We start from the raw sequence: 22,578 nt of genomic DNA, 5'->3' as shown, positions 1-22,578 counted from the left end.
AGCATTTTACAGGTCAGATTTGTTTTTATATTCAGCGCCTTTTCTGAATAAGCCTGAGAGTCTGGTAAAAAAAAAAACATTAAAAAAAAAAAACGTCACATTTTCATGGGTAATGTAGTTCTTTGCTCTCATTGGTCCAAAACGCGACGCGCGGAATTCTGTGAGGGGCTTCCCTTCCTCTATCAACAACCGGTTCAGGACTGGAGTACCTTGTCCATTTTGCCACAATTTTACCCTTTATTATCACTCACTAAATTAACAGTGTCAACAGTACCTAGCGTTACAAATGCGGACTACAGTTTCTTCTTCGTTGGTGTGACCATGGACCATGGATGTGCCATGGACGGACGGTGTGCTGTGGAGACTTGTGCAGAGTTTGGCTTTGCAGGAACCTCGTGCACACCCAGGATCAGGTGTGGTTTTGGGACAGATGTTTTCCTCTGCACTGGAAGCGACGAGGCTTATGTTTTCAGCCCTCAGGAGAGGAAACTCAAGGTAAATAACTCATGTACTTTCAGTGGTGGACAAAGTACTTACACTTAAATAAAAGTAGCAATGTCCCAGTGTAGAAATACTCTTCTACAAGTAAATTCAAAATGTCTTGAGTAAAAGAATAAGCGTCAAAATGTGCCTGAAGTACAATAAGTAAAAGTACTCATTCTGCAAACTGTCCCATTAAAACATTTTATAATATTGTATATTTATTTATTGATGCATTAACGTGTTCATCGATGTGTGCAGCTGGTAAAGAATTAGCTTTTGTGTACCTTCATATTAGCTTGTGAATTTCCTTGAGGGATCAACGCTATTTTAAAACTTTAAAAGTACATAATACATTATTTTTTCGTTATGAATTGGACTATTAATCAGAATCTGATTCTGCAAAGTTATCAAACAAATGTAGGTGAGTAAAAACAACAGTATTTGTCTGAAAATGGATATATCCGCTCAGGTACAGTACTAAATAACTGTCCACCACCATATGCTTTACACTGACAGGCGCAAATCTAGATATCTAAAGATAACTTTACGTCCACATTTTCTGTGTTTGATTCTCTTATGATGTGTTTTTTCAGACTGTCCTCCAGTGCCCTGGTCCTGTGAGTGACCTGGTTGTGAGTCATGATAAGCAGCGCCTCTATGTAGCCTGTAGGAGCGGAGTCTATTGTGTCGGTTCACAACTTCTGCTATCCAGGTATGGACCCACATAAAGGTGCTCCAATGTTACTGCAGCACAATAGTATGTTCAGGGCTTTTAAGGGGGCTTCCCTCAGACAAAGTTAGCATAACCCCCAAATCAAATGGCCTCATGTTTATTTCATTGATCCCATAGAGACCCAATAGTCGACCCAAGATAGCCTAAGATTTTTTTCAATATTAGATTTCATTTAGCTGATGCTTTTATCCAAAACAACGTATAAAAAGGGTAGTAAACCATCAGGATACACACTACCAAGAATACTCTTCAATTAAGCCAAACCTTTAAAAGTCTTGCATATAAATATTTTGTTTTTGTTGCATTGTTTGGGCCATCTATAATTTCAGACTACACAAAATAAATAAAAATGTCGCTCATAACGCATTTAATAGCTTCTCACTCTGGGAAAGTTAGAGAACAGTGCATCTCCACAAACCTCCGTATCTTTTAAATGTCTTTAATTAAATCTCACACATTTGGGCTACTTTATGTGATCTTCTTTTGATAATTCATTTAAAATTGTTTCACTGAGCCTCCTATCAAATAATTTTCAGCCCCCGTCTGGGAAAGGCCTGCCTCCCACTATAAAAACCTCTCTTCTAGTTCACAGATAATCCATATGTTCGATATCGTGTTCAATCCTGTCAATGCCTCTTAAATACATGCCCCCCCCCCCCCCCCCCCCCCCCCCCCCGCAGGGTTAAAGGCTCCCCAGCTGATGCTTCCTCTGGTCCATCTGAACTGAAAATCTCCTCTGAGTCTCTGGTCGTTGCCGAAGAAGGAGTGTTATCGCTGCTCCTCGTCGGCTCCGTGCTTGTGACTCTTTCCCAAAGAGACGCATCCTGGATGTTGACTCTGTACAAATCCTCAAACTACGAGAAGCTCTGCTCTTTCAGTCAGGTCTCAGGAGATGTAAACACTGAGGAAAAAACAGAAATAAGAAGAAGTCCGGTGCTGATTTGTGTTCATTCAAGGGATGCAACACCATCGCCCTCCTCCTCTAATTCCTCATCAGATGAAGCTCCAACTCAGGGCCATTTTCACCTCGATTCAGTCCTCTTCAAACTTCTTTTTGGGGTCGATGTCGCCCTCGCCAAATCCCCCGTTATCCTGTGTGGCCTTCCAGACGGGTGCGTGTGTTTCGTCCCTCTGCGTCTCCCAGGATCGAGGCTCCGAGTCCTGCACAGCCTGGAGCAGCCCGTCGTATTTGTCGGATCATCGGGTCCAGGACGGTGTTTGGTGGCAGTGGGTGAACTGGGGAGGGTGGTGCTGATGAAAGCCGACAAAGGAGGGTCAGCAGAGGGGAGAGGGAACGTTTTTATTGAGGGGTGTGTACCGGGGCCTGTGGTGTGTGGCTGTGTGGATAAAAACACTGTTTACTATAGCACGGGGTCAGACCTGCTGCTGCTGGATCTATCAGAGGGGAAATCTGGAGAGGAAGGCCAAGGAAAGGATGAGGAAACACGCAGAAAGATGGACGCTGCCCTCCAAAGCCCCACCAGTTTGAATGTGTGTCGAGTCGTCGCTTTGGCCCCGCCGACATGCAACACTGCAGGTAAACAGGCCTTTCATTAAAAGTGTGTCAACCAATTACCAATGTCTTTTCACAGAGAGGTGACTTGACATAATTCATGAGAAAAGAATGGCGACATAAGGTTCTCACTGTTTGATTTGCGGTCTCTGCATGAGAGTTGACTTTCCATACAGAACATTCTTGAATTAAAGGGGAAACATTAAGGCTTTGAAGGTGTTTGGAAATAGACATTCATCTTTGAAATGTAAGTACTTTGAATTCTGCCATCACTGTTACAGCACAGTTGAGAAGTCTTCACACATTCAAGGCTGCCATTTCTCATCAAATGCTCAGTGTTGTAAAAATAAATAACCTTGATCTGTGTCTCATACTATGTCTCTGCCATTCATAAAAGACCTTGGATGTATTGTTTAACAAGGTGTAGGAACCCTTCACACAGTAGTAAAAGTAAAGTAGCGATAATGTCTTAAACCAGAAAATGTATCTTTACACTGTTACATTTAATATTGATTGCGTGCATCAAGTCCTCAGCAGACATGAACCCTTCTTTCCATTCAACCTGTGACTATCCTGATTATTTTTGCCTTATAGCTGCAGGTGTAGTGGAGCTGCTGGGTCTGTCTGTCAGAGGGCAGCTGCAGAGGATCCGTCTCCCTGTGAGGACAGAGGACAGCAGATTGTCCTCGGGGTCAGACTCTCAGGTCGGCCGCAGCGTCAGGGACCTGCTGTCCTCCATCGGGGACGTCTGTGAAAGGTGAACCCAACACAATAAACATTTATAGTAGTCATAACATGTAACATTTCTGCATTCAAATCTCTAAGAACTACTGGATGTTTGTTTGTATTTTATTGAGTTGTGTACTTACATTATACCAAAACCATAGAAATCCACATTTCCATGTTTCATTTGATCTCCGGTAATAGCAACATATCCAATATCCCATATTGTATGCCAGAAACATAATAATTGCACTTTTTAACCAGTTTTGGCACTTTTTAAATTTCGGTCGTTCTCTATTTTCTATTTTAGGCAAGGGTCGGATTTAAGCCATCAAACTTCTGGATATTGAGTCAGAAAAACATAAACATACACTTGAAGAGAGCTTTGTGGATAGTTAGTGAATTGTGGAAATGGTGGCGATGACAACCATGATCCCACTACTTCACAAAACATCCAGACTCTGCCGATTGTTATGGTTTTGATTGAGAAACCCCTTGTGGCAAATAAATGACTTTATGTGCCTTTTTAATATTATCTTTCTGTTCATGTAAATGTCATTTTCCGTCCTCTCCTTTAGAGCATCTGTGCTGAAAACATCCATCAAATCCAAAAACCAGATTCTCCAGCACCTGAATCAAGTGCTCAACATCAGCTTCCTGTTGATGGCAGGTGCAAACGGTGCAGAGCATCCTCCCCTCCAGGAGAGTCCAATCAGATGTCGAGCTTCGACCAGTTGGAGCAGATTGCTTCAGGAAGACTCCCTGACCCTCACATGTGTCCTGGATAACTCCAGTGCTTATGTTTTGGAGCGAGGCTGGACGTTAAGCATCACTGTGTTTCCTCTGTGTCCTTCTCCCAGTGCAGGAGGAGAAAACCTCTCCACAAACTTTTCATTCCCGTTCCAAAGCCTCCATCCAGGCGAGACGTTAGACGTGTCTTTGCCTCTAGCAGCTGCAGGCGAATCATCCTTCCCCGTGACAGTGAGCTGCTCCCTCCTCTTCTCCCTCACCAGCCTCCTGGGGGAGGAAGCTGCAAACCTTCCCGCTCTGCAGAGCAGCTGCATCAGTTTGCCCCTGAACACCCTGACAGTGGATTGGCTGCACGCCCTGCAGGTGAGCAGCTCTAAAGCCGCCCAGGAAAAGATCACGCCTCATGCGACAGATGCCATTGAAGCTTTTCTAAGGTCACATCGAATAAGGTGCGGTGGAAACGCAGAGGGAGGAGGAGAAAGTGGTTTAAAGTATTCAGCAAGTGTACGGGTGTCTGCAGAGTTACTAAGGGACACACTTATGGTGGCAAAAAGCTCAGATTTAGACCCTGCAAAGACGGCTCCTGAGAATGTGTGCCTTTCCCTGCTGGAGTGGCTGCTGTCTGAAGGTCCTGGAGGAGTGACGACGGGACAAAAAGAAGACCAAATCGCATTGAGGGGATCAGTGGTGCATGCACAAAGTCTAAACAGACATGCTGTCAAACTGACTGCCAAAGAGGTAAAGAATAATCTGATAATATATTCATAAAGGTACATTTTGTGTGTATTTATGATCAAACAGTGCTTTGTTCTCCAGGTGAATGTAGGGGTGGAGGAGTCCCTGAACACAGTGGAGGTTCAGGTTCACAGCTCGTCTCTAGCAGCGGTGTGTGGACTGCACCACGCTGTGCTGCGGCGAGTACAGGTACACACACACACACACACACACACACACACACACACACACACACACACACACACACACACACACACACACACACACACACACACACACACACACACACACACACACACACACACACACACACACACACACACACACACACACACACACACACACACACACACTTCTTTCCAGAGTTTTCTTTTGTCTGACGTTTGCAGACACTTAAATGTTAAGGTTTTATGTACAACCACTATTTATTGTAGACGGCTACGTAGGAGTCTTGAGACGCTTCACCAGATGAAGGTCTTGGGGCTAAAAACTCTGAGTCAGCAAAACATTTTTATTGCAAGTAAACAACAGTGTGCAGGAATGTTCTCTTCCCTTGGCTACACATCTATCTAAATCATTTTCACATCTACATATTTGACTTATTGCTACATTTTAACTTGCACCATTTTGTCATTGGCACTATTTTATGTATTTTTGAATCTGAGAGTGAGCAAACATGTTAGTTTTGGCGTTGCAAATTTGGATATTATGATGGAGGGACATTAATCATTCCCTTACACAGTCACGACGTATACTATAGCAATATTAATAATAACTTTGTTGTTCCTTCACACAGACTCTGCTGCAGAGAGCTCCAGAGAGAGCCGCGTCCACAAAGAGGGTCCAGAGTTTGGGGTTAAGAGAGGCGCTGCAGCGGGCCGAGGTACCTCACTTTCTCCCTTATAGCTACATTTTCTACAGTTCAGTCAGACAACTCACGTGTTCTTAATATGTTTATTATAGCAGCATATAGTTTGAGTTTGGCGTCTAGGCTCGGGCCTCATCACTCCACAGATTTACAAAGAACATGAGTGATGATTAGATAACTATCCCCCGAGCCTACAGATGGAAGCTGGGGTGGGAGCTGGGGTGGAAGCTGGGGTGGAGCTGGGGTGGGAGCTGGGGTGGAAGCTGGGGTGGGAGCTGGGGTGGAAGCTGGGGTGGAGCTGGGGTGGGAGCTGGGGTGGAAGCTGGGGTGGGAGCTGGGGTGGAAGCTGGGGTGGGAGCTGGGATGGAAGCTGGGGTGGGAGCTGGGGTGGGAGCTGGGGTGGAAGCTGGGGTGGGAGCTGGGGTGGGAGCTGGGGTGGAAGCTGGGGTGGGAGCTGGGGTGGAAGCTGGGGTGGAAGCTGGGGTGGAAGCTGGGGTGGGAGCTGGGGTGGGAGCTGGGGTGGGAGCTGGGGTGGAAGCTGGGGTGGGAGCTGGGGTGGGAGCTGGGATGGAAGCTGGGGTGGGAGCTGGGGTGGGAGCTGGGGTGGGAGCTGGGGTGGAAGCTGGGGTGGAAGCTGGGGTGGAAGCTGGGGTGGGAGCTGGGGTGGGAGCTGGGGTGGGAGCTGGGGTGGAGCTGGGGTGGGAGCTGGGGTGGAAGCTGGGGTGGAAGCTGGGGTGGAAGCTGGGGTGGGAGCTGGGATGGGAGCTGGGATGGAAGCTGGGGTGGAAGCTGGGGTGGAGCTGGGGTGGAAGCTGGGGTGGGGGAGCTGGGGTGGGAGCTGGGGTGGGAGCTGGGGTGGGAGCTGGGGTGGGAGCTGGGGTGGAAGCTGGGGTGGAAGCTGGGGTGGGAGCTGGGGTGGAAGCTGGGGTGGAGCTGGGGTGGGAGCTGGGGTGGAAGCTGGGGTGGAAGCTGGGGTGGAAGCTGGGGTGGTGGGGGGGCAGGCAAGCAGCAGCAACATGAAACACAGCAGCAGGAACATGAACGTAGCAATAGCAAGTGAACGCAGCAGTGGCAGCATAGCGAGGCAGAGGCAGGAAGACCTGGCAGCTTAAATAGAGCGGCATGTTTAGGAGAATGTGTTTGGTTGGTTGTAAGAGGGACGAGGTGCGCCACGTGTTAATCTATCATTGGTGCTCGAGTTGACTGCCTGAACTAGCTCGCAGGCTTCGCCCCATTCGTGTTTAAGTCCAAAGTATCTTGTTGTTTTGAAACCTTCCTTTGTCCCCCTCCTCTCCTCCCAGCACCTGTTGCAGCAGATCCAGCAAAGTCGAGTGTCAGGGGTCTTCAGTGGGGGGGCGTCCACGGAGCAGATGAGCCGAACGCTTCTTGACGTTTACCGAGAACTCAGAGAAAACCCTCTCCTCATAATCTAACACTTCCTGCCCTCGGCTCTGTCCGGTGCTCTGTAACCCGTCTTTGCAGCAGATGCATGAAGAACATTATCATAAATGTCATTGCTATTGTAAATGCGCTTTGACATCAATATCAATTCTGTTTCCGTTTAATATTCTACACAAAGAAAGATTTACGACTCATTATTTCCAACCGGTGTTTTACTATAGATTCCCTACAGCTTTAAAAAAATAAAAGATAAACCTCGTGTTTTTTATATATCATTCATCGCGTTACTGATATTTTCTGATGAATGGATATACAAATGTCTCTCTTTGGTATTTCAACAAAAGGACGTTTTTTTTTTTAAGCTAGCTTTATCAAATGTGCAGATTTCTGTTCCAAAAATGTTTGCAAATGATCATACATTTAATAGGATATTGCCTTTTTTGCATATTAAATATAACATCTCAGGAAACTTGTAATACAAAAAAATATAGTTTTAATGTAGGTAAGGAACTGGGGAAGTTGAATTGAGATTGATATTAGTTAACGTTTTAACCCCCACTCACCTGCAGTGCCTTTCTTCAAGGAGAGACATTCAACATGTTCCTTTAACACGGCACCAATGCGCTTTGATGGAATAAAAGCAAGAGCGAGACTCATTTTTTATAGACATCATAACTATTCTAGGGATTGAACCTGAAGTGTTCTTGTGATGGAAAACCTCCATTAAAACTCAGGCGTGTCTGTGAAATTAAACCAGAGAGTGAAACCTTGAGGCGAGGATCCTCACATCACCTATAGAAAGATATTCAGTAATGAATCTGACCTTTACTCTGACATGTACCAAAGACATGCAACATTACTGTTTTAAAGGACATTTTATTTTGTTAAAAGCTCTTAATGTAAAGCAACTAGTAGGGCTGGGAATTGCCCAATAAAGGACTTCAAGTTCTACGTCCTGATAAGAAATGTGACATTACTAAAACAAAACCTAACCCGCCATACAGGTGTACTTTCAGTAAATGTAGATGAATGAGACGGAGACAAATGCAAAAAATCCACGCCCTTTTGTCGCAGCCTCAGACAACAATGCTATTGACTGTATTGATTAGTATGTTTGTCTCAAATTACACATTTATTTAAATTCTTAAGCTTGATGGTGTCTTGCATATCTGTTTTTTACGGTGGCCGACGGGAAAACATGCCGAAAAAGTTACATTAGGAAAACCTCACTGCAGTTTCAAAAGCAATGCAAATGTGAAAAACGCTGTGTGCATCACTTTTCATTGTCCTGGTTTCCGTTGTGTTTTAAAGTTCTTGCAGTGCTTTTAGTAATGCGTTTGCCCCTTTCGGCCACCATAGTTTTACCACTGTGCTGTCAATAATATCACACCTGTAAGGAGAGGGAGAACGTTTGGGAACATGAAGACAAGGAGAAAGAAGGTTTTGGTTTTACATCTTCAGGGGCTGAAGGACATTGAGAACGTCTACTTGTCTTTATTGAAAGGAGGATTTTATTTCTAAAGATGGAGATGTTAGATTGGACAATAAATAGATCTTGCATCGCATGCTCTTTGGAAAAAATCTTAAGGAACAACACAAAAACTCTAAAGTTCATTCACACTCATGCCGCTGTTTGATCCAAAGCATTGTTCACGCCACCAGGACTTCTCTTGGTTCTCGTTCTCACTCTCCTGTGGTGTGAGGCTGTGACTTCTTTGTAACAGGAAGCTGGAAAATGTGCGATGAATTCAGTACAAGTTGCAACTCGTCTCTGGTGCGTAAATATCTTCCACCTTAAAGTGTCACAGACCTTTAGACTCTTGACGTCATACTGATAATGTAATGTTTTAATACTCCCACAGGGCCGAGCTGCTCAGGCTGAGTCCGTCTCCCTTCAGCGTTCCTCCCTGGTCTCCTCGCAGGTATTTTCTGTTCTTCCCCCGGATGGCGAGGCGGCCGTGCTCCAGCAGCTCCACAGTGAAATCCTCAGGAACTTCCCCGTCTGAACACACCAGCCCGGAGCTGTTCACGTACCAGAACCGACCGTCCACTCCTGCAGGTTTGACCACAAGAGCCAGTGAATGAGAGTGGAGCAACAGAATCAGTCTGTCTTTATCTTATTCAATTTGACATGTGCATAGTTAATTTGTTTCTCCATTTACACTATTTTATTTCTATTTTTCCCTTCACGTCTAGTACTGTACTTCTTCCTTTACTACTTCCTTTTTTGTAGGAGCCTTGGATGTAAGACTTTCATTGCCAAAACTAGGCTATAGTAGCTATTATGCATTTGAAAATAAAGCCATAGAATCTTTGAGAAACAACTTATTTACCTCAGGGGGAAAGTTGGATTTTGTATCAGTTGCTCCGTTTTAGAATATGTACATTGCATTACCATAACATTACATATGTAAAAATGCTTCAAAAACAGATTAAAGCTCTTAATATACAGTCTAAATGATCAAAAGTTCCAGTTAACACAGGGTGGGTTATTGAAATGGTCATTTTGCAGGTGAAGTATAATCCTTTAATCCTCAATTTGAGTGTGTGCCCCCTGACCTCTGATGTGGTACGCCCCGTTGCTGAACTGCAGGCTGAAGATGTCGTAGACGGACCGGCTGCCGTCCAGCAGGTTGGAGTTCTTGTGATGACAGATGAAGCCGTTCTCTCCTCTCAGGATCAGCATCGGCCTGTTGATCAGTTTCAACGTCAGCTGCTCGTCCTCGCCTGTCAGAAGATGAGAGGAAAGTAATGAGTAAACTAAATATCGCAAACTTATTTTTCCGTTGTTTAATTCTGTATATATTCCACAAAGTCTGGAGATTACTGATGCCAAAACATCCCCCTTAGGAAAGTACCATTTCAAAGTTACTTATTTTTCCGGGGCAGCAGTTAAAAATCCAACTCGTAGCATCGTATGGCACAGAACACAGTTATTCTCACAATGTCTTAATTTTCACAAGACAACTTACAAATGTTCTTATTCCAACATCATTTTCACATCAGAGCAGCCAGAGAGAGGAGGTACATTAGTGAAAAGTTGTAATGTTTATTAAAAACGTCTCTCACCTATGGAGTCACTGACAGCCAGCAGCTGGCCGTTCTTCTTGGTGCAGATGTATTTCCCATTGGTAGCTTTTAGTGCCACCTTGTGGCCGAGCCACTCCACTGAAAACATGCTGGTAGCTGACCTGCACATCACAGGACATTTTTGTAATGCTTTAATAGAAAATAATTTTGGTTTGTAAAAAAAAAAGTGTAAAGCAACTAGTAAGATTAAAGAAAAAACTACATCAGTGGTCGGTTTTCAACATTTCCACACAAAACAACTCCTCTAAAACGGCGAAGGTCTGCCATATTTAATTCAGATTATTTACTTTATTTAAAGAAAATATTTCCTTTTTTTAAATTATTCTATATTTATGTTATTTTTACTAATTTTTATATAATTTTTTCATGTTTATTATATTTTTCCTCTACTCTATATTTTTGTTTTCTTGATTTTAAATGTGTATTTTTTACTTTGAATTAGGGTTATGGGTTTGTTTATGTTCTGAACCAACACACAAAGCAGTCACTCACACTTCAGTGGCTGAGCTCTGGATGCCTCCGTGGGCCACCAGGTCCCAGTAGTTCCCTTGGCTGGTGCGGAACGTGCACTTCCTGGTTTCTTTGTCGATCTCCATCTGAAACGTCTCCATGTCCGTCTCGTCCTCCTGATTGGCTGCAAGGCTTACTCCTGAGAGGGGCAGAGGAAGAATGTGCTGTCAAAATTAAATATCATTAAAGCTTGAGAAGTCTGGAGCAATCCATCATAGCTGCTCACAATTGTTTGCTCAATTGTTTTGCCATGTTGTATTCCTATATGTGGATTTATTGTTGTGATTGGGGAGGGGAGGCGTGTGGCGCAGTGGACTAGTGCGTTGGTGTTCGGATCAGGGGAGCACAGGTTCAAACCCCACTGCAGTCGTTGTGTCCCTGGGCAGTATTGAGTCGCTTTGGATAAAAGCGTCTAACAAGTAACATGTGATAATCCACAGAAAAGGTTGTTCACTCATAGATGCATGCTTTCCCTGCGCAGTTCACGGTGTAGTTCGGTCGAAAGAAAATGGATATGAAACTGCTCACAACTACATATATGTATTGTCCTGAGTAAATTAGTCATGTTTTAAATACATTGATTGCTGTTAAATTGGTCAAGTTGAGTGCCATATAGTTTTGTTATTTTGAAGAGAAGGCAAACATCTGTATGGCCTTTATCTCCTACACTCGGCAACTAACACCAAAACAATGTGAATTTAAAATTGCCCAATAGGTTTTGATTTTGGGGTACTGTCTCTTTAAGGCATAGTATGTGTGTTCACAAAAGTTTTTCTTTTTGTTCATAGGTGTTATTGTGTGCATGAAATTAACAAATTCCTCAAAAAATCTCCTCTTTTTCTTTCTTTGTGAAATCTCAGTGGCAAGCCGAAAACCAACAAAGTCATTTTGGGAAAACAGCGACATAGCGGCTTGCTAATCAGGCTGCATTGTTATGTTGAGTTTGGCCCAGCATGAGACAGTTGCTAATCACATTTGATCCTGGGATGTAAGGTTATTTTTAAGTGATGCCGTTAAACTAAACTGAACCCTTGATCTGACTTGTCAAGTATAGCCAACATGAGGGTAAATACATTTTCACTGATTGGGGTTCATTCATGCACAGATGAAAGCACGAGAAAAACACAACACAGTGACATCACTTCCTTTGAGCTTTGATTGTCAATTCAGTATCCAGGTTCAGGAGACAGCTTTATTATTAAAGGAGCCCAGTTTCAGGTTCATATCAGTATGTAGTGTCTCTACATGTCTCCATGCTTTAATGTTCAAAAACCTCTTTATTTTTTTCATACTGCCTGTGCTGCAGCACCTCTTTTCACCCTCTGTCTGAAACAAGAGCCCAGTCTGCTCTGATTGGTTAGCTGGTCGACTCTGTTGTGATTGGTCAACTGCTTAGAGATGTCCCGCCCCTTAGCCTATCACAAACAACGTGTTGGAGCGCTAGCCAATAGGAGAGTGAGGGTTACATAGTGATGTCACTATATTCTTGAAGTAAATAAAGGAGTCTAATGGAGGCGTTTCAAGCAGGGGGGGGGGGGGTGGTGTGTGACCATTTACATGCACTAAAACCTATATAACACTCTACAGGAAAGGGAAAACCCCCAAAACATAGACTTTAACCCTTTCTCTGTTTAAGTAGTCCTTCTTGGTGACATTAAAACAGGCTGCTTTCATATTTTCTACTGTACTTGTAAATGTTGGCAGGAAAGAAAGCAGTTGTTCCCCCCCAACAAAAAGCAGATTACACAGAGCTCGTTAATTAGATGCGTCCAAATACATTTCGTAATCCTTTAACAGCTCTTATTTGTGCTCATTGCCCTCCCTCTTATCTCCCTGCTCCCTTCTCTGTCACCCTTATCCCTCCCTCCCTTCTCCCATCTACTCCCCCACCTCCGGCCCTGCCTATCTGCCCTCTTCACAGCGGGGCTCTGATATAATCAGCTTTCAAGTGCTACCCGTCCAATCCCTCAATCCCCTCAATAAAAGAATAAAGGAAAAACCGGAAAAGACCAGAGGATTTTATGGTCCACACTTAGCGGGATGTACGGATAATTAGCGAGCCGTCTCAACCCTCCAGCTTACTGAGCGATGAATGATCAAACATATGGAAAACACGCTCAAAAAATGTAACCGCATTAACTGGATATACTGGATTTTTATACACCATGAAGTGGTTTTATACACCGTTAAAAGTACTCGTGTAGAGGGGACTTTTATTCAACCAACAGGAACCAAACTCTTTTTTCTTTGAGAACAATCAATGACTGAAAAAATAAAAAGGGCACTTCCAGAATGCAATCCTCTGCCAAGGTCGTTTCCATAATTGAAAAATAATGAGTGTATCCGCCCCGTGATCTAAACTTTAATGGGTTATTCCTTGGCTCCTGCTGCACCATTCAAACCAAGTTTCATAAACACTTCACTATTATTTGTTTGTGTAATCCCGCTTAAAAGAAAGAAGAGAAGAAACAAGGTGAAAACATGACAAAGTTAAAGCCGTTAAACATTAATTTTCCAACCTAAACTCTCAATAGTGAATCTACATTGACAGTCTCAGCCGAAGTGGTTCTGTATCAGCAAATACAAACTCTTTAAGCATCCATTTTTTAAACTCTGTAACTCATGGTACCTCCTTTCTTTCCTGCAGCCTTGGACACTGCAGCTGTATGCCAAGCTTTTCTTGGAAAGTGCGTTGGGAGGCTAAGAAAACTATTTGTGTGTGTAAAGCAGCAAGGTCGAGGCAGTTGAGGTAAGTTCTCTTTGTTTCTAACTTTCTCTGTTATTTAAATGATATATTTGGATACTTGTGGGATATCTTTAACATTGTCTTACTCAGAGTTCATTCAAAGTGAGCTATAGATTCATTAATCAAAAGCTCCAGTTCCACCTTTAAGTGTTTTGATCCAAACACATGTTTTTTATCATCAGAAGCCTACATCTTGGTTTTCAGGGCTACTGTCATCAAAAACCCTCCAATATCAAAGAAACGGCAGCGGCCCTAAAATCAAAGTTCAGGCTGACGGTAATGCTATTAGATTTGCACATATTTCGTTATCAACTAAAGTTTTGGGGCGTATAAAACATGAGGCCTATTGATTTTGCTTGGCCATGGTAATCCATTTATTAGTTGTTGAGTTCAGTCTGGGCCAATGTAGTGATCATGATTTGGCAAATGAAGACTAAGATATTGTCTGAATGAAGTGAGGTCCAATCAGGTTTTTTTCTACATTTCATAGTCATGTGTTCTTAGGGCATCATCAATAATACACATGGGCTATCACCTGGCTGTTGAGGGATGCATGAATATAAATCACATCTGCATAATCCCACATAAATGCACCTTCACGTACCACTAGAGCTCTATCACAGAGGTTTTTGACTGAAAACCCCCCAACAAATCTTCAAATGTGTATACTTGATGTGTGCTTTATGACAATGTGAATCCCATCTGTTTTAAGATTCTTTTTCTGGCATTTAGCTTTAATGTAATGCCAGTAGATATAGAGATGAGGAGGGAGAAAAGTCGTTGACATGCGACAAAGATGTCATGGTTACTGAGCCGCCGGGACGCTTCAATCACATCTTATTCACACCCGATAAGGTAGATATCATGAGGTCTTACAACTGGAGAAATTATCATTGATCTGAAGTGCATTTGAAGCATACATTTCGGCCCCCTCTACTCCACACCTACGCCTGGAGGCCCGTCACTCTCATTCGCTCTCATCCCGACTCAATGTCATGCTTTGTCTACCTACTCCATGTGTCCATTTCACACTAATTCAACCCAGAAAATGATCCTCAGACAGGCTTCAGCTGGGACCTCGCAGGTCTGATAGATGAGAAGGGGAGAGGAATAGAGGAAAGAGAGAAGGATGGAGGAAGGATGGAGGAAAAAGAGAAGGATGGAGGAAGAGAAAGTAGATTAGATGCGCTGAAATCCAATCCAGCAATCTGAGATATCAATAGCTGTGTTGATGACCATCTTTGACACAGAAGTTGGTCAAGCATGCACACTACGGTGTTGTCATCGTCACTGATTAACTATGCACACTCCTAATAAGTGGTGGACTGTAACGAATACATTTACTGTTAGAATTTCAGGTACTTTACTGGAGTATTTTCTTTTTTGTACCACTTCATACTTCTACTCAACTACATCTCAAAGGGAAACACTGTACTCTTTACTTTCATACATTTAATGACATCTAAAATCATTTTATTTTAATAATTTTTTGCATTCATTTGTGGTTTATGTTGTGTCTTTATGTTTAATGTGGTTTTACTAGCTCGATATTAATTACATTTTTAATTGTATGCATTTATTTCTATCTCTGTAAAGTATCTTTGAGCACCTATAAGAGTGCTTGATAAATAATATGTATTATTACTTATGATTTGCATTAGTTCTATACTAAAGTACTGTTACTAAGGTAGCATTCTCAATGCAGGACTTATAATAGAGCATTCTTACAGTGTAGTATTACTCTTTTTACTTAGGTAAAGCATCTGAATACTTTCTCCACCGCTGCTTCTAATCAGTACCCTCCCCCGTGTATCTACACAGCAGCAGTAGCACATTTTGGATCAGACCCCAGATCTACTTTCTGTTGTTGTCCTACCTGCAGGCTGCAAGTGGAGCAGGCCTAACTAATCCATCAGCGATAGCCCGCTCTGACATCCATTATTAATGGTAAGCTGATTCCACTATCCCCCTGTCCATTATTTCCTCTTTCTCCCAATCATTCATCCTCCACAAATGCATTTTCTCTTGGTTTTTTATTTTCAGTCCATTCTTTTAATCCCCGTTTATCTGTTCCTGTGCTGTGTGTGTGTGCTGTGTGTGTGTGCTGTGTGTGTGTGTGTGTGTGTGTTCGTGTGCATGTGTTTATAGAAGGTTTTTCTCTCGTTAGACAATCATCTCTTTTTCTCTTTCAGGGCAGAGTGGGACCACAGGGAGGGGATGAGAGACATGATGACAGATCTACATGCTAAGATGCACACACACACACACACACACACACACACACACACACACACACACACACACACACACACACACACACACACACACACACACACACACACACACACACACACACACACACCTCAGGATAGATATTTCTGTTTTACATTACTGTTTCTTTAACACTGTTTCCAGCTACCTCATTACAGCTGACCCTCTTATCACTAACCCATTTACCACATTTGTACTCACTTTAAAATAGAAAGCCAATGTGACTCCTCTGCGCTAAATGGAGCAGAAACAAAGGTGCTAAATGTGTGTAAAGACACAGGTGACATTAGGGAGGATAAAGAGCCCACCTGTCTCCACACTCAGTCCTATTGTCCTCGAGTCCTTTGAGAGTTGTATCCCCCCTTCTCTGCTTTCCGTTTCCCTCCTATTCATCATGTCATACGCAGATGTAGACAAGGTATATTTACCCAAGAAGCTTTTTGAGGTACTCGCATGTGAGGATTTTCCCTTTTATCCCTCTTTATTCTAACGATTCTAACCTAACAATTAAACCTTTCACCTAAAACAGATTTTTTCTGCAGTAAATGTCTGATGTGCTGGGGTTAACCCGGGATAGATTAGAGAGTTAGAGCGGGACCCGGAGGGGCAGAAGCTTTGGCCCCAGGTGAGAGGCAGCTTGGGTTTCTGAAAGCAGACTCCCCCCCCCTCCGCCTTCCAGGAACAGGGGCCAACTTCATCAATAATTCAACACACCTCAACTCACCACTCTCCGCAGCAGGATGGTTCTGTGTGGGCGAGTGTGTCGGAGGGAGATAAAGCTTTTGTTTGTGCAGAACAAGTGTAGGAAGAGAGTAGACAGTAACACAGAAGATGCTGCTTTATATACTTTATGCATGTTACACTGCACCACATTTCCCTTCCCCTCAACCAATCAGTTAACAGTCCTCGCAGTCTGTCGGTTTCTGCTCGAAGCTCCCACTGCTACCCGGGAACAATAAGAGGGGCAGAGGTTGGGTTACAGCACCGGGGGCTGCAGAAAACTCAACCCTGCAGACAAGAATCTGCAGCCTGCGGATGGGTGTCATGGCCAAGTATGCCGACAAGCATTGTTAGTGTATGCTAATCCACCTCAAATCCAGCTTCAAATCAAACCAGAGAAACCATTTCAGCAACTGTCCTCGTCTGTCGAGTGGAAACATTACATTACATTTCATTCAGCTGATGCTTTTATCCATGCGACTTACAATAAGTGCATTCAACCATTAAGAAACAAACTCAAAAGCAAGAATCATTGAGGTACATTGTTCTATAAACGCAACCAGATTAAGTGCTACTGCATTAAGTTACTTTAAAACGTAATCCTTTGTAAATGCGAGTTACAGAAGAGATTTTCACACAGGTATGTTTTCAATCTGCGATGCACACGGACTGACTGACTGACTGACTGAAGTATGATTTTAGTTTTGGGATCACCCTGAAACCTGCTGTTGACAGCCAGCAATCAAACAAACTCGGAGTGGTGTTTGAAAACCTAGTACTGAAACTCAAAAACGAACCAAAGTAATCTCAAAACACAGTTTACAAAGAGCACAATCAACGGGGAAGCCAATAAAACCGAACATAATACTCAGCATGGTCCAAGATCTGTTTCAATCAAATGTCCAGGATGCCATGACACCTGATAGCCACAATTACATTGTTTTCTAGTTTTTAGACCGATCAAAGAAATCCAACCGTTGAGAAAAAGCCCAATGTGGAGCAGGTGTAATCTATCAGTATTGTAGTGTGATGTCGTGCCTGCATGCTGATCAAATAACGCACTCCAACGGCCCCGTGACAAGGCCGAGGGGTAAATACATAATACAGTATCAACAGAGCATTACTGCAGTATATAGGTTACAAGCAGCTGTTTCAGTAAAGCCTGAAGGGTAAAAGCCTAGTGTGTTCACACCATTACCCAACAGAGCCAGGAGGTACATTTGAGAGGGAGAAAGGGGATTTTCCAGAAGATCACCATTTATGATGATTATTTGGCTCATTTCTATTAGAAGAATTTTACGAGGGGTATCCAGCGTTACAGGAATACAACACTTTCTCCGATAACATCAAATCTCATTCATGAAAACTTGAAAAAAAGTGTGTTTTCTGCAGTTATTCCCAACATGGGTGCAAAACAAATCTGTTATTGGACCGAAGCAATACTTAATACCCACGGTGGATTCAACCTAAATCAACTGCAGCCCTAAAACTAATCGTATCAGGTCTCAGACATCGGACTGATTGTCTCCCCTATCAGCCTCATCTTGTTTTCCTGACTATCCAATGTGATGTGAATGCATGTTGATGTGCAGACTACATTACCCATAATTACCATGCATCCCTTATCAGTTGTCAATCTCAAGAGAGTGGCCCATTAACTCAATGATGCATATTCAGCTACTTCCTGTGAATTGTAAGCTCAGTTTTCTGGAGGCATATCAGTGCACACAGTATGTAAGTATATAGGCTAGTAGTAGTAACTGTAGTAGTTGTAGTATTTGCGACCCCTCTGCTTCATTATGCATGTGTGTAGGTCAGTGTGGCTCATGTGACCACCTTTAGTGGCACATAAGGTCAGACTTAAGCCATTCAATCACATATTTGGGACCCTGTGGAAGACTTTAGGGAATATAGGAACAGTTGGGGTTTGTGAACACATCCTAAAGGCTATGCTTTTTTTTGTGTAGCATCATACATACACTGACGCATTTTTAACCAACTCTATTTTACTAGATTTAGTGCTCACAATCTTGTTGAATTTAGTGATTGTTAATGATGTGTTGTGCAGTTTTGTCAGTGTCTTGCAGCTGCCGAACAACCCCTGCCTATGTAGATGTGCCTGGTTAATTGGACTGTGCCATTCCCCTAAAACTTGAGGGGTGTTTTTAAAGAAGCCCCTTCACCTAAGCCCCTCATTGTTTAATAGTGAAGAGTCTTCTCTCCCCTGCACTCAACTATGGACTCGCCAGCATTGTTATACATTCCTGCAGTGTGGAGAGGAAGTTGGTGGGCAGAAGAGCACTCATCCTGTCACCCATTCTTTGAAGTTGTGTGTTTAGTTTTAGCGTACCCTGGTCCTTCACAGTGCATGAAAGCAAGGCCACTGATGCGTCTGTGTTTTCCTTACCTTGTCTTATGGAGACATATCGCCCATTGGCGGCGGTCAGGACCACCTGTGGGTGGCTCTCCTCCAGATCAAACAGTTCATCTTTGCCTGGCTTGGAGCAGCGTCCGGACCTCAGGGTGCCCGTGGGCCCCATGGGGGACAGATACTTCCCCTCACAGTCTTTAAAGGCCAGCTTCCCACACTTCAACTCCAGCGTGTATGCAGTCGCCCTCCCGCTCTGCGTCACCAGCTTCCCATCGTTGCTGAGGAAGCGGCTGTCGCAGGTCTTTAGGCAGTACTTTCCCTCCTGGTACACCAGGGTGAGGAGCGCCGCCACCCCCCAGGGGATGTTCATATCCACGGCGATCTCCCCGTCCTCCATGGAGAGGTGGGCGTACCGCTTTCGGGCCACGGACAGCAGGTTGGCCTGGGGGTGTAGCGCCAGGTGAACGGCCCACAGCTCGGCGTCTGTAATGAGCTGGGCGAAGCAGGACAGGTGGTCTCGAGACCCACCGAAGAAGCGTAGGTGAGGCTCGGACTGCAGGGCCCAGCTGCCATTGGACTGAGCCACGATGAGGAAGCGGCAGTCTGCATTCTGCCCGTCGGCCTCACAGGTCACCCTGCCGTCCTTGTCGGAGGCCAGGTAGCGGCCCAGGTGGCTGCGCAGGTAGACCACCTGGGGGTCCTGAGGGTCCTGCTCCAGAGTCCAGATCTGCTTCTTCTTCAGGCTGGGAGCTGACGCATTCAGCTGAGGGAGAAAGAAGCAGAGCGTGAAGGCTTTTTAGTCTTGTGTTTAACTGACATTTATTAATTTAAGATAAACCCTGTTGAGATTAACCATCTCGTTTTCAAGGGGGTCCAAAGATATGGTACAAACCGTAAGAAAGTAACAAGAAAACAAGCAAACAAAACAAATTGGACATTAGGCAGAGGCCAAAAACAAAAAATGTATCCTAGTAATAATACAAATAAATAAATACAAATAGTGCTTTGTACTTGTGAAAGTCAGCGTGTTCTCCTGCTTTGTCCGACTGCCTGACCCGATGCATGGCCGATTCAACATGTTGAATCGGCAGTGCGTCGGCCATGAAAGGCCAAATAAGGCGTGTCACGGCCGACGGTGCGGGACACACCAAATTGAGTTTGGGCGACAGGGCACGCTTCGTCGTCCGACTAACGAAAACGGCCGAAATCATGTTGAATCGGCCGTGCGTCGGCCACAGGCAGTCGGACAAAGAAATCACTCTGATTGGCTGTTCAGCTAGCGAATCAGTGCATGAGAAGCGAAACGGTTGCTTGAGAATGTCTTCCACAATGCACTGATTCGCTAGCTGAACAGCCAATCAGAGTGATTTCTTTGTCCGACTGCCTGTGGCCGACGCACGGCCAATTCAACATGTTGAATCGGCCGTGCGTCGGCCATGAAAGGCCAAATAAGGCGTGTGACGGCCGACGGTGCGGGACACACCAAATTGAGTTTGGGCGACAGGGCACGCTTCGTCGTCCGACTAACGAAAACGGCCGAAATCATGTTGAATCGGCCGTGCGTCGCCGCGTCGGCCACAGGCAGTCGGATAAAGAAATCACTCTGATTGGCTGTTCAGCTAGCGAATCAGTGCATGAGAAGCGAAACGGTTGCTTGAGAATGTCTTCCACAAGCAACACTCCAATGGCTGATAGCTCCAGTACCGCACGAAACATGTTTTCGATGGACGAGAGTGAACATGGAACGCACACGCTATTTGTTGTTTGTTTATATCACGCAGTCTGTTCTTCTTCTCTGTCTTCCGGTTGTTGCCTCTTTTGAATGACGAATACACACTACCGCCGCCTGCTGGTAAGGAGAGTTATTGCCACTCACGCATGCGCATTTCGTACGTGCTCGGCTGAAGTCTTTGCGGTGTGTTCCAGTGCGACACATGGCCAAGATGCAAGAGAACACGGCGACGCAACAGTCGGCGTCGGCGAGTTCTCTGGTGACTGCTTGGTGTGTCAGGGTTAGATGCCCGAGTGACTGGAACCGACACTCTTCCATAAGTCAGTCAAAAAGGACCCGTATTAGAATAATATGTGTTGTTATGCCATTTTTGTCATTTTGGTTAAGAAAATCACTTGTATAATATTTAGTATTATATTTTGGTTCACACTAGAAATATTTTATATTTAATTTTCCACTATCATTTTAGAAAAAAAACGAAATTCCATAGAAAATGCATGCGGGTCATTTTTGACCCACTTATAGAAGCTTGGGGTAGTAATACAAAAACTACAATTTCTTAAAATGTAAATTTAAAATTTGAATGGCATGATATCCAAAACATGTTTTTTAGAAATAGCTGGAATATGAAATGATAAAAAAATGTAATTACAAAGATACTTCAAGAATACCACCTCACCGGGTCAAAAAAGACCCACTTATGCATGGGAAGCTTGGGGTAGTAATACAAAAACTACAATTTCTTAAAATGTATAACATTTAAATTTAAAATTTGAATGGCATGATATCCAAAACTTGTTTTTTGAGGAATAGCTGGAATATGAACTGATAACATTTTTAATTACAAAGATACTCTAAGAAAACCACCTCACCGGGTCAAAAAAGACCCCCTTATGCATCTGAGGGTTAAAATGCTGCGGTCACGAAAAAAAAATTGGGATCAATGAAGTAAATGTTATCTTAAATACTTTTTTTTTTGTATTGAATTATGTGTTTATACCTTGAAGCCAAAAGCCTCCGCGGTGAGGTAGCGACCCTCGTGGTTTATCAGACCAAACTGCAGCTTCAGAGGACGATTCCCATCAGCAGGCATCTTCACCTGTGGGTTCAGGAATGTGAGACAGACGGAAAATGAGTTAGGGATGAGGAAAAGGAGAAAGAGAATAGGGTAATAAACCTGATGCAAGAGTAAGAGCTATGCATAAAAAAAACGAGGTATAATGGTTTTTTAAGGAAGGAATAAGACAGGCTATGAAATCATGGAGAATGATGAAAAGAGAAATACTTCAAGACAGGAAATCAATTCATTAAGGTACAGTATATAAAGCACTCTCAAGACCACCAATTCCTTCCCCCGCCCATGGCTTCATTATACATTTTTCCAGCCTTCCTAATTTACTTACTGTGGTTTTGTGGCTTCCCCTCTGCAGTTTCTTGCGGCTCTAATTCCAGCTCCCAGATTTAAGAGGCTTCTTTTTCTCCAGGCGTCCTCTTGTAATTCTTCTCTCTCGATGGCTCTGGCGTTGTGTTGATCGGGGATCCCACCACTAACCCTCCTCTCCCTAATCAGGCAGAGAGACTTGAGTCAGCCTTGATCTCTCTTTAGGTCTGGCTTCTACCTCTCTTTCTCTGCAGACTAATTTTGCTTATCTCCACGCCTGCAGTCGACCCTGTCTCTCTCTTCCCGCCTAACTCCTGTTCTTCTTGCTTGACTTGTTATTAGTCCCCCTGAAGGCTCATGCACACCTGTTCCCGCTGACTCTCCTTCCCTTAGCTTTTAACCCCCTTCTTTTGCCAACTGTCTTTGAATCACATCCAGTTGCACTGACCTTCTTCTTCACCTTCCTTGAAGTCCCTGGTTTGTCAGACAAAAGTTTGATCAGTGAAGAAGAACATCCTCAATGCAAATGTTATGGAAGTGCTTGAAGGACT

General features: G+C 43.8%; 2 protein-coding genes and 1 long non-coding RNA gene across 4 annotated transcripts; 2 read left to right on the top strand and 1 right to left on the bottom strand.

Moving 5' to 3' along the window:
- Positions 1-183: 183 nt before the first annotated feature.
- faap100 (FA core complex associated protein 100) lies at positions 184-7,483 on the top strand. The gene is made up of 8 exons (XM_034214839.1): positions 184-495; positions 1,077-1,195; positions 1,897-2,753; positions 3,324-3,486; positions 4,031-4,940; positions 5,019-5,126; positions 5,734-5,820; positions 7,107-7,483. Exons 1-8 carry the CDS (start codon positions 322-324, stop codon positions 7,236-7,238), a joined length of 2,550 nt encoding a protein of 849 aa, XP_034070730.1. The 5' UTR covers positions 184-321; the 3' UTR covers positions 7,239-7,483.
- Positions 7,484-8,533: 1,050 nt separating this feature from the next.
- On the bottom strand, positions 8,534-22,305 carry fscn2b (fascin actin-bundling protein 2b, retinal). Of its 2 annotated transcripts, XM_034214840.1 has the most exons (7): positions 22,050-22,305; positions 21,647-21,745; positions 18,951-19,677; positions 10,789-10,945; positions 10,276-10,397; positions 9,766-9,933; positions 8,534-9,259 (listed from the first exon to the last, which is right to left on the bottom strand). In XM_034214840.1, the coding sequence occupies exons 2-7, from the start codon at positions 21,737-21,739 to the stop codon at positions 9,054-9,056; spliced, it is 1,473 nt and encodes a 490-aa protein (XP_034070731.1). In that variant the 5' UTR covers positions 21,740-21,745; positions 22,050-22,305; the 3' UTR covers positions 8,534-9,053. The 2 variants fall into 2 exon arrangements, with proteins under 2 accessions (XP_034070731.1, XP_034070732.1); XM_034214841.1 differs by lacking the exon at positions 10,276-10,397.
- Positions 13,356-15,786, top strand: LOC117545152. The gene is made up of 3 exons (XR_004568772.1): positions 13,356-13,555; positions 15,435-15,499; positions 15,745-15,786. It is a non-coding gene; the product is annotated as an uncharacterized LOC117545152 (long non-coding RNA).
- Positions 22,306-22,578: the final 273 nt, after the last annotated feature.

The sequence above is a fragment of the Gymnodraco acuticeps genome, unplaced genomic scaffold (genome assembly GCF_902827175.1).
Source record: "Gymnodraco acuticeps unplaced genomic scaffold, fGymAcu1.1, whole genome shotgun sequence".
Classification (NCBI taxonomy): Eukaryota; Metazoa; Chordata; class Actinopteri; order Perciformes; family Bathydraconidae; genus Gymnodraco; species Gymnodraco acuticeps.
The sequence above is the reverse complement of the archived record's forward strand: the minus strand, read 5'-3'. Positions and strand labels throughout refer to the sequence as shown.

Bases quoted from the DNA above. Each gene is read 5' to 3' on its own strand.
- faap100 (XM_034214839.1), top strand. From the start codon at position 322: ATGGACCATGGATGTGCCATGGACGGACGGTGTGCTGTGGAGACTTGT. The intron at 1,196-1,896 runs GTATGGACCCAC...CCCCCCCCGCAG, and splicing joins TCACAACTTCTGCTATCCAG to GGTTAAAGGCTCCCCAGCTG. The intron at 2,754-3,323 runs GTAAACAGGCCT...TTTGCCTTATAG, and splicing joins GCCGACATGCAACACTGCAG to CTGCAGGTGTAGTGGAGCTG.
- fscn2b (XM_034214840.1), bottom strand. From the start codon at position 21,739: ATGCCTGCTGATGGGAATCGTCCTCTGAAGCTGCAGTTTGGTCTGATA. The intron at 19,678-21,646 runs GTATAAACACAT...TTTCTCCCTCAG, and splicing joins CGGAGGCTTTTGGCTTCAAG to CTGAATGCGTCAGCTCCCAG. The intron at 9,260-9,765 runs GTCAGGGGGCAC...TCAAACCTGCAG, and splicing joins CGGGGCGTACCACATCAGAG to GAGTGGACGGTCGGTTCTGG.